This window comes from Colias philodice, chromosome 19, assembly GCF_061535455.1.
Source record: "Colias philodice isolate Cphi_HAF_F1 chromosome 19, ilColPhil1 Martin Lab GWU primary, whole genome shotgun sequence".
Classification (NCBI taxonomy): domain Eukaryota; kingdom Metazoa; phylum Arthropoda; class Insecta; order Lepidoptera; family Pieridae; genus Colias; species Colias philodice.
This window is the reverse complement of record NC_143104.1, coordinates 3622179-3636763: the sequence shown is the minus strand read 5'-3', so window position 1 is coordinate 3636763 and position 14585 is coordinate 3622179. Positions and strand designations below refer to the sequence as shown.

At 33.2% G+C, this 14585-nt stretch overlaps 2 protein-coding genes and 1 non-coding gene across 3 annotated transcripts in view; 1 reads left to right on the top strand and 2 right to left on the bottom strand.

Annotated features, from left to right (window-relative positions):
- Positions 1-285: 285 nt before the first annotated feature.
- On the bottom strand, positions 286-14297 carry CCT3 (chaperonin containing TCP1 subunit 3). Its single transcript, XM_089707585.1, has 12 exons — positions 14175-14297; positions 14034-14095; positions 13764-13940; positions 12673-12870; positions 11935-12059; positions 11176-11371; positions 10158-10312; positions 9404-9572; positions 4924-5016; positions 4073-4187; positions 1828-2012; positions 286-1289 (listed from the first exon to the last, which is right to left on the bottom strand). Exons 1-12 carry the CDS (start codon positions 14203-14205, stop codon positions 1167-1169), a joined length of 1629 nt encoding a protein of 542 aa, XP_089563711.1. The 5' UTR covers positions 14206-14297; the 3' UTR covers positions 286-1166.
- TRNAP-UGG (transfer RNA proline (anticodon UGG)) lies at positions 3074-3145 on the top strand. Its single transcript has one exon. It is a non-coding gene; the product is annotated as a tRNA-Pro (tRNA).
- LOC149479876 (uncharacterized) overlaps positions 3972-14585 on the bottom strand; it is a 55945-nt gene continuing 45331 nt past the window's right edge. The window contains exon 2 of the mRNA XM_089707588.1: positions 3972-4041. The gene's annotated coding sequence lies outside the window, so the exon portion shown is untranslated. The remainder of the gene's footprint in view (positions 4042-14585) is intronic.

Below are 14585 nucleotides of genomic sequence, written 5' to 3'. Positions count from 1 at the left end.
AGATTTTTAAATAATTTAAACGTACTCTGTTAGTGGCCACGCTTGCTGAAAACTGTAGGAAACATGGGTATTATAAATCATACAAATATGAAATAGTAGTAAAAAATAAAATATTTACTTTATCAAAGGAAAACTTGTGATTATTCAATTCGATAACTACTTTTCAGTTTTCTAGTCATAAAAAAATGATAGAATTCTGTTTTTTATTTTTTACTACTATTTCATATTTGTATCATATCATGCTAATATTTGAATGAAACAAGGGATAAATAAAAACACATCATATAATGTTTAATCGTTTAATACTATTATTGTTCCATCCGAAACATCATGTTGCAACATAAACGCGACTCCACGTGTTAAACTGACCACAAAGTTATAAATAACGAAAAATTGTTATTAAATATAATTAAAATTAATTATAATTATAGCTACTAATGCAACGCGCTAAATAACATATTGTGTGACAAAAGCAATCTCTTAAAAACGTTATTTTGAGTAAATTTTGTAATTGTTCTCCTGATACAAAATTTTTGGTATCATTTGTTTAAGAAAATACATTTATTCAATAATGGTGGAAAATGGATACCTTACTAATACATTTTTCGTTATATTGTGAAATTAAAAAAAAAACGTTAGTTACATAAGTATCATTTAAAATATATTTATTAGTAAGGCATTCGTATATTTTAGTGTGCAGTTACAAATCTTAAGTATTAAAATCTTACTGCAACTACAAGCAAAGCACTTATTTTGAATAAACCGTTATCTAGCGTATAAAACTATAGCGTTATATAAGTTTATATTTAAAATATTAACCTGTTTACGTAAAAAGGACGTAATCTTATTGCATTGTTTGTTTTAAAGATTAAAATTCTCACATTAGTACAATTGATTTCTAGTAATTATTAATTCCATTTTATACTGTGATGTTATCTAAAATCTTAGTACGTATACATACTTTTATTTTGTGTGTATTTTAAATTCGAGCTTAACAACGAATAAGTACCAAATTTTAACTACTTTTAAACCCCATCTTAGAATTTTCAGGTAGTAATCAATTAATAATTTTTTTCACTGGTCTTATATTTGGGTCTGTCAACAAAAATTACTTCTCTAACAAAAAAATGACACAGGTTAATATAAAAATGAATATATTTAGCGAATTATTCCTGTCCCGCAAGTTGCGCGGGCGCAGCGGGCTCTTGGCCGCTCTTCTTCTTAGACCCGGAGACGATGTCGTCGATTCTGAGGAGGAGGATCGCCGTTTCCAATGCTGTTTTGTATACCTGTTATGTGGATAAATTGTTTGTATTATATTTTATTTATGTGGCATGATATCAAACATAATTTAAGACATTTAGTTGGGAGTGTCTCTACAGAGAAGAGCCGACAGGACACGCCGTAGTTAAAAGTTAATTTGTAAAAAATTACTACCCATCTAACGAGTCGTGATACGTTTACGTGTTGCTGACTCTACTACCTCTCAATAAACGTAGGTATGTCCTTTATTGTATTTTCTAATTGTTGTATTATGCCTGTGTTGTGTATGTTGAAGTAATAACTTCCTTTCTCCTTTCTTGTTTCTTTCTTCTACTCCTAATCTGCAGTTACAAGAAATTGTTGTGTATGTGTGTCTGCATGTGTGCGTGTACGTGTACGTGTGTATATGTGTTTGTATGTTATTGTGCGGTCAGCGTACGGATAGTATTGGCCTCGCAGTTTTGTGCCAATGTGGCCCAGTCTCCCCCACCCCCATAGCACTACACTATTGTTTGATGTTCTATGCCAAAATGACCCAGTCTCCCCTCCCCCCAGAACACTAACCTGCAGTTTAACAGCGAGCGGCTCCCACACCTTCCGCGCGACCATGTCCACAATCTCGCCGGTCTCCCCGTCGATGCCGAACGTGCTCATTGTCCCCGCGTTGCCCGCGTGCCGAGCGCGGAGTGCGGTCAGTGTACGGATCGTGTTCGCACCGCAGTTTTGGGCCAGCGTACGGGGGATTATCTCTGTAAATTTGTACAGAAAAATGTTATTAGTGTGCCAAAGCGCATGAAAGTTTGTCCTTGTGAAGTTTGAATGCGTATGTGGAGGAAGGAAGGTGGAATTCCAAAAAGGGTTCTAAAAAGGTTCCTCCTCAAAAATCCTCGACCAGTCTAGGATGAATGATGTTGGAAACTTGTATTTATGTTCTGTAGTGAAAACATTTTGCTTACGCGATTCAGAGCGAGGTGTCGCTACATGTATGTTACCGTTGTGATTACACTAGTCCATTCAAAGCGACAGATTTACGCATAACGACGAATTGATAATTGTAATTTACTAACATTCATTTGTAAGTCATATCCTAACATTCGATTTGATTCATTAATGATCTCTGTCGTCTAATTGTTAAAATATCGAGTGCACAATGCTCTGCTGATAGTCCAAGTGAACTCTGTTCTCTTATGTGTAAAATAAAACTGTTAGAAAAATGTATCTTGTGTTTCATTTCAATCCCATATCCATAATATCATACATATTATTTTATCCTATTATTCAACTAGAGTTTGTATTGCAATCTCTTAAAACAATGCCTAATATTAAGTTCAACACATAATATTTCCAATAAAATAGCCTATGGCGCCATAAATTGAAAAACAAAACGATTGAGAATTATAAATACATAAATATATAACTTTTATAACCATATTTTATAGGATAGCTTAATGCTGTGCTACCTATGTAAATTTATTTTAACCATATTTTTAACCGACTTTACCTCAGTATTTTCAACTGGGTGAACCTTTTTTATGTATCTACATTATAATGTATTATTTGTCGACTAATAAGCAAAATAATAGTATGGAACATTTAAAACAATGAGTCATTATGTAAATAAGTTTCGCAGAAACACTTGTGAACACAAAATATTATATCATAGACACGATGATCCATACTTTCACTCAGCCAATTTCTTTAATTTTCAACTTTAATACAAACCAATACAATATGAATTCCTTTAAAAAAATAATCAAGTAAAATTAGGTTGAACATAAACAGAGGCCAATTTTAGATATTTACGTCAGTCGGCTCGTTGGTCTAGGGGTATGATTCTCGCTTTGGGTGCGAGAGGTCCCGGGTTCAAATCCCGGACGAGCCCTGTTCTCCTTTTTTTTATTTTATTTTTAATTTCAATCAATCATAGTATAGGATGACATAAATTAATAATTCCACTTAATTAGTTTGAACATGAACAATTTTTTTTTATGATGATGAAATATTGAGCATTTAAATTTTGTTATTACTAAAATATATAAACAATACACTTATTCATATGCATACAGAATTGTTTTTTAATTAGTAACATTTCTTTGTTTTATGTTCAGCGACATATTGCTGTAGTTAGCTACATCGCTGTAGCCTGTAGAGTAGCTATCTTCATTTCGAGTGAAACATAATATTTACTCATCGATAGCATAATTCCCAAACAAACCCATACAATTTTAGCCTACTAATAGCTGCCAACACCCGTCAGTTCCACATATAAGGGTACACCTAATGTTTGTGGCAGACCTGTGCAGTTTTTTAAACTATATATGATCGGATGTCCTGCGCGGGTATACCTGTACGGTAGACCGTAGCGTGTATGGCTTATAATATATTATGCTTCAACTAATCAACTAATTCATCTAATATTATAAATGCGAAACTTTGTAAGGATGGATATATGATGCAATGAAATTTAGCACACATATAACTAACTTGGACAACTTGGATAGGTTTTATCCCGGAAATCCCACGTGAACGGGCACTATGCAGGTTTTTCTTTGAAAACGCGGGCGGAAAGCTAGTGCTTCAATAAACTTGACTAAAACAAAAAAAGACGGTTTGCACTCCGGGAGTGCCGGCAGAAGTGAACTGTGAAAACTTGATTATTATTAAGTTAGTTTCCGTCTTACTCATGGAATATAAGGGCTAAAAAAAAACATCCGTCTTACGCTTTTTCGATTAGGCCACGTGTCCTGACGCGAGTTTAAGATTTTATACCCAACGCCGCTAAAGAAGTTTTCACTTCAATAAAACTCACCGAGCGCAGTCGCAACAGCACGATATGGCGTGTTGTGCGATGCGTTGGCCGCAAGCGCTTGGGACACCGCCATTTCGACCGCACCACCGCCTGCCACTAGACGCGGGTTTAGCACCTGGAAACAAAATACATAGTTTTAGTTATAAAAAACAAATTGGTTGTTTGTAAAGTAGGTTTACGATCGAGATGTTTACGTGATAACATAATGCAGTGGCAGCGCTCGAGATGAGACGGGAGATCGGTCCGTCTCTCTCTCGTTATACCTGCGATCGCGCTCGTGAGGTTTTAGTGTGACACAAGTTTCTGAACATGTCACCCGACTAAAACGATTTTAAAAACGTTATCACATTTAAAATTAATAAATATTTCAGAACAATTTTCACACACGGCACGATCTGATCCCATACGAAGCTTTCGCTTGTGTTTGGAAACCAGGTGGCTGATAAACATACACATATAATTTTAAATAAATACTTATATAGATAAATAACACCCAGACACAGAGCAAACATCTATGCCCCAGGTGGGAATCGAACCCACGACCTCTAGCTTGGAAGGCAGGGCCACTATCAACCAAGCCAACCGGTCAGTCAAAGTTTTGCATAGAGATTTAATAGAGATGATAAATAAATAAAAAATTGTTAACAATCTTTCCATGAGCGAGTGATTATCATGAGTCAAAGAGAAAACAATTACCATATATTATTATATAAAAAATATATTTTATTATAATATAATTTTTTTTTCTGATAGTGTGGCATTACCTGTCAGAAAATTTTGGCTTGAAGTCGACTTCTGGGACACCCTGTATATGATGATAATAATGAAGGTATAAAATAAAATAAACTCACCAAATTCTTAGCAACGTGAAGAGCATCTTGCAGATTTCTTTCAATTTCATTCAACACATCCTTTGAAGCGCCTCGCAGAAGAATTGTACACGCCTGAAAAGTAAAATCATGCAAATATGAATATTAAGTTAGAAGTAGTTTCTTTTTATTATTATTTTTAAATGCCGCACACTAAACATACAGTTAAAAATAATAATTGGTTTCAAAGGAAAATCATATAAAATATAAATTACTATAAAACAAACACACAGTATGTGAAAAATGTGTTATTTTATGTTATGTTATTTTAAGGGGATTACTATGGTCAAAACCGAAAAACACCTTATACATATTGAATTTTGTTGAGGAAACTGTTGGTACGATTGTGTTAAAAAAAATATATGTGATAATCAAGGATATAATTAACAAAGTGTATTGTTTACTTTTCATTTTAGAACGGCCTAAACATAAAAAAAATACATACAAATCAACCCCTTTTTGAACATAAAACGCATTTTGTTAGGAAAACGGCTACATATTTATACATGAAATTTATACCAAAAAATATGTTATGATATTTGTAACAATTTGTATTGATTGTTTTTTCAATTTTCATTATTATCGTTAAATTATCAAGAAAAAACTCGAATTTATAATAAAACTCACATAAAACCTCACCTCTATTGCATATTTTCGACGAAATTTGACGGTGTCAGTTCGACTCGGACGGGGGACTGTACGTGCGGTTTTTTTTGCAAAATAACGCTAAAATTCACCGAATTGAATGTTTTGTTAAATTAAACCAGATTGTAATAGGTATTTACATGAGCAGTTCATGAAATGAAAGTTAAAAATAGGTATGTAAAGATATAAAAATCTGTTTGTAAATTAGTTTTGTTTTTGAAAGGCGTCATTGAATAATATCCAGTGTTGATAATTTTTGACAATAAAATATTATCAGAAAACACATACCTATAAAACAGTAACCAGACTTTCCCTGTGCCTTGAATATTTTTTAAAAAAGATTAATTGCTGTTCTATCGTATATTTTAAGGGTCCAAAACAATCCAAAGCCGGGAGATACACAAAATTTTAGGTCATTTGTAACAGGATGGCGGTTCTACAGTGGTCTTAGTACGCAATGACAAAAAAAAATCATGGTCAGAACAGTGGTACCGGCAGACAAGTCGCGTGGGCGTTAGTCGAATTCGTCGGATAAATTACGGAAGGCAAACGATTTGTAACACAAAAATTTTAGGATTTACCGATAGCCCATAAAAAAGAAGTAGGCGGTAGTGTCATGCCATACTTTTCCGGTGTAATTTACAGCCCACAATACCGACGTGAATGCGTTGATTTAAAAAAAAAATTCAACCATTTGTACCAGGCTAATTTTTGCACAGGTAATCATCGTCCAGTAGCCATATGTACGAAAATCGCCATGCCATACTATTCAGACAGTTCCACATGGTCGCCATACCGCCGAAAATCAGCATTTTTTTTTATATTTTATAAAATCATTTAATTTTATATTATTGTATAAAATCGTAGGAAAGTCAAAAGTGACATACCTAAACGTATAGCAACATTTTTAACCGACGCCATTATAGGACGAAATTCTCAATTCAACTGAATTTTTTGTTGGTTCCGTTACCTCCGCACTTTTAACTGGGTGAACCGATGATTTCTTCTACACTATTTATAAAGAGGAAAACTTTGTTTGTTTGTTTGTTTGTTTGATTGTAATGAATAGGCTCATAAACTACTGGACCGATTTTAAAAATTCTTTCACCATTCAAAAGCTACATTATCCACGAGTAATATAGGATAGATTTTATCCCGGAAATTCCACGGGAACGGGAACTATGCGAGTTTTTCTTTGAAACCGCGGGCGGAGCCGCCGGCGGAAAGCTAGTGATTCATAAAAATATAAATTATATAACAATAATTCCTTTGCAGTGACTCTCCGAGGAAAAAAGAAATAGATTCGTGTTACAAATTTTAAAATCATACATAGTACATTTCCATCGACAAGGTTTTCTGGTATTTATAATATACCGCCTGACAACTTAACCTCCCCTCCAGTTGGTTAGTTGTCAGTCGCTTACATTTTTTGAAGAGACGATCAGCGAGCCAATTGATCTTAAACAGCCGACCAGTGCGGTCTATAAGTGCCATAGCCGTGCCTTGTGATTTATGTAAGATTTAAGAAAACTATCAAGTAAATGTACCAAGTGAAGGAATAATAAAATATGAATTGTGACGAAGGCGTTTTTATTCTACAACCCAACATTCGGGATAATAATAATCAAATAAGGTTTAAATAATAATCATTATAAATATATTTATAAGAAAAACGAAGGTTTTTTCAATATTATTTTTTTGTTAAATTTTTACTTCACGAAAGCGAAAACACTTCTGAAGGCGTCAACTCTCTGGAAAATCTGTTTAATCGGAGGATTTTAATAAGATACTAGATATGTCGCAGTCATCTGGAGGAATCTGCTATTTGATTGAAGACTAGAGCGATTATTGAATGACCACATGTAATTGAATGACTAAAGAACAACTCGTCATCCAACAATATTCCGAACGTTCTATCCGCTCTGTTCAAAGGGCTATAAATTCGCTAACTAGTTGGACGTCGTGAGTGATGCTTGTTAAATCAACGTTCGGCCTAGTAATCCAAACAAATATCAGATTTAATCAGATGTCGGCGATGTCTTATAGACACAAATAATGGAAACAATGCTAAAAAACATAAATTTAAAGTTACAACATCATAAAAAATAGATTTGATCGGAGCCCACAGTGCGCGAGTCTAACTCGTACTGGGTAGGTTTTATTTCCTTCTCGAATACCTTTAATCTGCAACTGTAGTATAATTTTCCTGTTGCCATGACATGGTGGTACTGATCTACACACGTCACATGCATTTTTTCCAAAGCCACAACAAAATAAATTATCCAAGTTTGCACCCTTATAAAACCAATTCCAAGTTGCCCAATTTCTTCCTTGCCCGCGCCAACATAATATGTAAGACTGTTTAACTATAGCGTTGAACATTGTAATAGACCATAGATACCGACACAACTAACACTGTATTCTTTGAACGGAAGGGGTCATAACCCATATCAGTCATAGTCATAGGCTCTGGTAACTTCAGTCGCAGGAAAATCACTCATTTTGTAATGTGTTCAAAGATAAACAGTAGAAAAAAATAAACTCAGTTTAAAACACGTTATAATATTTTTGATTTTAAGCTGCTATATAGTCGATAAATAGGCACCAAAATCTTGAAGGGGTATAATATTTTAATGTTTAAAAATCGAAACACATTTTTTTTCTCGTCATCATTTCAAAGACGTAAGGGATTTAAAAAATTAACCCCGAACTAACTACAAAATACATAACAAGTCGAAAAAAACGTGATTTCTTGTCCGTTCCTCTATTTTTTTCGGTGTGTGTAGGTTGCATGCATATATTCCTACTAGGTATGAAGAGATATACAGAGAACACTAAATACATTTGCCTGGTCACCATTACCATTCGATACACCATGACATGGTAGAGGCCGTTCTATAGAATTACGTCAAATAATGTACTTCATCTTTTATATCTCTGTAGGTGAGATGTTCTCCACCCTAACCATCATCAGGTCTCCAGAATATAGTAGAGTCCGTTTTGAATAAAATTAATTTCTAAATCGGTGTTTTCTTAACTGTTCCCCACTCTAGAACTTATAATTACTTGCTTAGTCATCTTAAGGTCTCCAGAATGGGTCATGTAGTAGAGACTTTGCTTATAACGGTTAATGTTGAAAGATGAGTCTTCCTACATTACATTTACAACATACATAGTACACAATATTTACTATTCATAAATGTAATATGTTAGCCTCTCAGAGAAAGCATAAATTAGGTAGAAACTACTAACACATTACGATACAATACGATACATTTTACAATTCCATAATCTTTGGTCACTTTTACTTCAACAATGATGTATATTATAGAGGGCGGTTAAAAAAACAAATTCAAATATAGTGACAGAATCATTAAGGTCGTTGAACCATGTAATTGCCTTAAATAACAATAATAGATTCCTCCAAATAGAAGAAAATGACAATACTTGACAGACAGACACATACATAAATTACAAATGCTGCATTTACTTGGTTTCCGCCCGTAAATGTGGCTGCTACCAGCATTTATGCTGAGATATAAATACGCAAAAAAAAAAAAAAAATTATTTTATTAATTCAAGCATCAGGACTCATTTTGTTAGTAACAATTGATAACTTAAAAATGCTAAATAAATTTAAATGCTATTTTAAAATGAGTTACTGCATTTCTTTAACATTTTTACTTAAACCTGTAAAAAAATTTAAAGCCACTCACTATAGTAACGCTGCACGATCTAGTCAGAGGCTAGTTTTTACTTACTTCCTGTACCACCCGGGCATGTATCTATAACGAAAAAAGCTAGTAAATCTCATCACCTTAGGGTTCTTGCACTCGGTGACGAATGTGAAGTAATCATCACCGATCTTCTTCACCTCGAAGCGTCCGGCCATAGTGCCCACGTCACTTTCCTTGAGTTCTTCTGTACGGTTCACTATGGTGGCGCCGCAAGCGCGGGCCAGACGGTTGTTGTCTGTTTTACGTAGTCTGGAAGTTTTTGTTAAATTAATAATTATATTTTATTTATTTTATAAGATGATTATATTTTATTATTTTAAAAGTTGTATTAGTATCAAAGTAAAGCAGTCCGTATGAAAGAAGGCAGTATGAATGAAGTGTTTAGTGCATACATTATACATTACATACATTCTTTGTCAGAAAATATAATATACTAGCTGTTCCCCGCGATTTCACCCGCATTGCTCCGCTCCTGTTGGTCTTAGCACGATGATATATATAGCCTATAGCCTTCCTTGATAAATGGGCTATCAAACACCGAAAGAATTTTTCAAATCAGACCAGTAGTTCCCGAGATTAGTGTGTTCAAACAAACAAACTCTTCAGCTTTATAATATTAGTATTGATAACTGATCTAATACATTTCTGTTAATTCCTGGTCTGCTCTTGCAATCCATTCTCATCAAACAAAAGTTTAAAACACAATGAAATATCTTGCACTTAGATAAGAACTCAAACTGAATCAATATAATTATAAAAGATATATTAATAAAAATATTATTGGATTAAGTAGTTTCATTTTAATATCACCTAATTAACTCTAAAAGCACCCACCTCCTAATAGCAGTAATGCCAGCCTTAACAAGGTAATGCTGAGCCAAATCGGACACTCCTTTCTCAGTGAAAACCACATCAGGTTTGAGCGCAATGATATCCGCACACTGTCTCTGTACATGCTCCTCTTCTAATTGCAACAGTTTCGTGAAGTCCTGAAAAATGTACAGTATTTAGAATATCTTTAGTTTTCAGGCGACAATAGCAACAAACACTCAAGACAGAATATCAACATGCATAAATTTTATAAATATTTGTATTATATAAATAATTGTTGATTTTTAATATATTTAATCGAATTTAAAATAGTCGCTTTGAAAATATTTCTTTCATCATAACAGATATTATTATGATAAACACACATTTATTTTCATTAGCTATACTAGGTATAATAATAGTGTGTTACTTTTGATAAAGTATATTATGTATACAGTAATAAATATACACATTCTCTTCAATAATAAATTAATATTGAGCATTACTTTATACAATAAACTAGCATTTTTATACCGATTCACACACAATGAAAAAAGAACCAAAATGTATGTATTTATTACTTTAACACTTTATTACACACTAGCTGCTCCGCGCGGTTTCACCCCCGTTGCTCCACTCCTGTTGGTCGTAGCGTGATGATATAAAGCCTATAAGCCTTCCTCGATAAATGAGCTATCTAACACCGAAAGAATTTTTTAAATCGGACCAGTAGTTCCCGAGATTAGCGCGTTCAAACAAACAAACTCTTCAGCTTTATAATATTAGTATAGATTATTTTTATGAAATTTAAAAGTAAATACTAAATCTCATAGTTACAGCTTGAATATATGTAACGGGGCGGCCTTATCACGTCAGAGTGATCTCTACCAGGCGACCCCTTAGGCAAAGGACAAGTGTTTGCTGTATAAAGGGAGGCATCAAAATCTTATTTGAATAATACAATAAATAAAAACTAAACAATATTTTATGTATTTTAGATACAAATAAAAAAATGGTTATTATTCTGATATTTCTTAATTACCTGTTCCCCAACAATCTCGAAGTTAGTCTGGCTTTCACCCTTCTTATACTCGAGGGGGCAGTCCAGCAGAATGATGCGAGGGTTCTCAATGAGCCGCTTCATTTTGGGGTGTGTAACGTCTTTGTTGATCATGATTCCGTTGAGCACGCGGGATTCTTCCACTGTGCCACCAGGAATCTTCTCCACTTTGGCATAACTGTAGGAATGAAGATATGTTTTAACGTGATAACGTTTTAAAAACATCTTAGTCAGGTGACATGTTCAGAAACTTGTGTCACACCAAAACCTCACGAGCGCGATCGCAGGTATAACGAGAGAGAGACGGACCGATCTCCCGTCTCATCTCGAGCTCGATCATAAACCTACTTTACAAACAACCAATTTTTTTTTAACTAAGTTTCCCAAAAACAATAAACGATGTTCCTGCCACAAATAACCAAAAATATGATACATTACAGTAAGAAAAACGTTTTTACGTGTGCATATGACATAAAAATATATAACAATTTTAATTAATTTGAAAATACATGCAGTTAATTAATCACATTCAAACCCCTAAAGTATTAAAATTCAACAATTATTTTATTTTTATTCAATTAAGACTTCTTCTAGAAGCACTTTTTGAATTGTCATAACATAAAGACATAAAGTGAATATTATATTACTACAGACTTTCATTTCGGCTTTTCCGCTTTCCAAACTTGTGATAAAGTTGCCAAATTGAATGAATAAATGACTTTGTAGATATAAACTACTCACTTCTTTATATCAACCTCAATTCTGCCATTCTCGTTGATTGTGACAGTGTTAACTGCATCCAGTGCAATGTCTACGGCCAGATCAGCCCAGCGGCCGACGTATTTTGTGCCTACACATGAGCGAATCTAAAACAAAAGAATGAAGTGTATAACAAACAGTACCTACACTATTTTACTTCTTGCAATTCTACAATGTTCATCTTCAGTGTACTTCTGCTAAAAGTTGTTGAAATAAATTTAGATGATTTTGATATTTTTGGTTTTATGCCATTCAAATACTCTATTATTTACAAATTTATATTTGTCTTTTTTTATATTTACATAACTATTTGCCATATTAATTTTATACTGTTTGTAGATGCATAATTAAAAAGTGTAACATAATAATATGTTACTCAGAATTAACTTCTATCTGATGTAACACAAATTTAAAAATTAATTTTACTCTTTGTTCCCTTAAACCTGAAATTTGATTCAGGCATCACTAGAAAAAGGAGATTTATGTTTCAAATGATGAAAACAAATACACATTGATAATAACTACTTTCATTGTTGTAGTATTCAAAGCACACTTAGGTATAAGATCACCTCAAAAATTTATTGAAATACTAAATTTTCAACATTAGGTTGTATCGATTTTTAAACATTTTCATACCTCTTACATTATAACTGCAAGCACAATTTTACGTATTGTATTCAAAGATGAATATTAAATACTATAATCTATCCAATTACTTACCACTTCTCGTATTTTCTCCCTGTCATTCAAATCTATTGGTATGGAGATCTTGTCTTGTAATAATTTAATGGCATCCTCTAACGCCTGTCTGTATTCCCGGATGATAACAGTGGGGTGAATGTTCTGTGCCAAAAATGGTTCAGCCACGGCTAACATTTCACCAGCTAGAACAATGACTGATGTGGTTCCATCGCCAACCTAAAATAATTATTAAAAAAAATTGTTTTTCATAAAATTGACTATGATGTTTACAGATTTTATGTATAAAAAGTACATCAATGTATACTATAAAAATTGCAATTAAATAGGCAATAGGCATGACGAAAGATTTTTAAATCCTCTTCCATAATGTGAGTATACGTTTACTATACAAGAAAAACCCTATATTTCGGTAATATACTTAAATTTAACGAAGATAAAAGCCATTTTTCAAAAAATATTTATTAACTGTGCCAAAACAGCTCGCAGGTGTCATGGCGTAGGCGTGACGTCAAACTTTGGTAAATACGTAATTATTTGTATGCATTGCGAAGAAAATTAAAAAAGTCTTTATTTAATATGTGTTATAGAAACAAAGTTTATGAGTGGTGTGCAGTATTGCAGTATGAATCCACATAAAAATAATGCTCAAAAATGTGTTAGTAATTATTTCAAGCGAGAAATAATAAGAAATGATTGTATAAAGTTGGTGCGGAGAACCCCGAACCACGTATTCGTGAATTCGCAATTGTATTTCTGTTCTGAGTCGATAAAGCATACGTGAAACAATAGAAAATAAATAAAAATGCGTATTCTCAACATATTCATAACAAACACATCTGACGCGAGTTGTTTACTTAAGCGTGACGTCACGCGTGTTTTAGTCAAAATGGCTAACTGCAGAATTTCAATGTTTTATTTTATTGATAATCTCATTAATCTTAATGGTTTTAACTTTAAGATTTCTAAGTCACTATATTGAATTTATTTATTGTATATTTTCCCTTAAAAACACTAATACGATCATTTATGGATACTGTCGTCATGCCTATTGTAGAGACAGTATTTTAATGACTGATGAAAAATTAATTCCAGAAAATGAAAATTCTAACCTCTTCATCCTGAGTTCTGGCAATTTCTATCATAGATTTAGCCGCTGGATGTTGTACTGTGATTTCTCTGAGAATAGCATTGCCGTCGTTGGTCATCACGATCCCACCCATTGGATCCATCAACATTTTCAACATAGCTTGTGGACCAAGGCATGTTCGTATAACGTCCGCTATTGTCTAAAATAAAAAACAATCCATGCAAGTTATGACTGAAAATCACTTAGGATAGCGAAAATTAACTTTTTTATACAGTTTCACCAGGATATTAACCTTTCCAGCGTTTATATTCTCGAGTTGAACTTTCCGGCCGGACTCACGTTTTGTGTTTTGGCCTGAAATTACATTTATTTTGTTAAAACACGAATCAAGCTTAATATTAACAACCTACAATATGTCACATGTTTTACTCACTCAAAACTATAATCGGTTGTTGTCCGTACATTTTGATAAAATTTTAAATGATATTATTTCAAATTGTTCGGAAAAAATTCACGATCGTGAATCGCGTGGTGAGATGAGTGATGACCAATTTGGGTTGCCAGTGGTAAAATTTAAAAATAAACAGATAATAAATGAGTGCAGATGGAGCAGAATGATTAAGAAAATATTTTTTTATGGATAGAGTATCCATAAAATTTTAGAAATTTAGAATAGAGTAAATTTCAAATTTTAGATTTTTTTAAGTTTTGTTGTTTTTGTTTGTCATACTCCTCCATAAGCCTCCATGGTATGTCCTACTGTATTAATACCTAAAGACATCAAAAGATGTCGCTTTTATCCACAATTTCCAAGGTAGGTAGTCTATTATGATTAAATTACTTT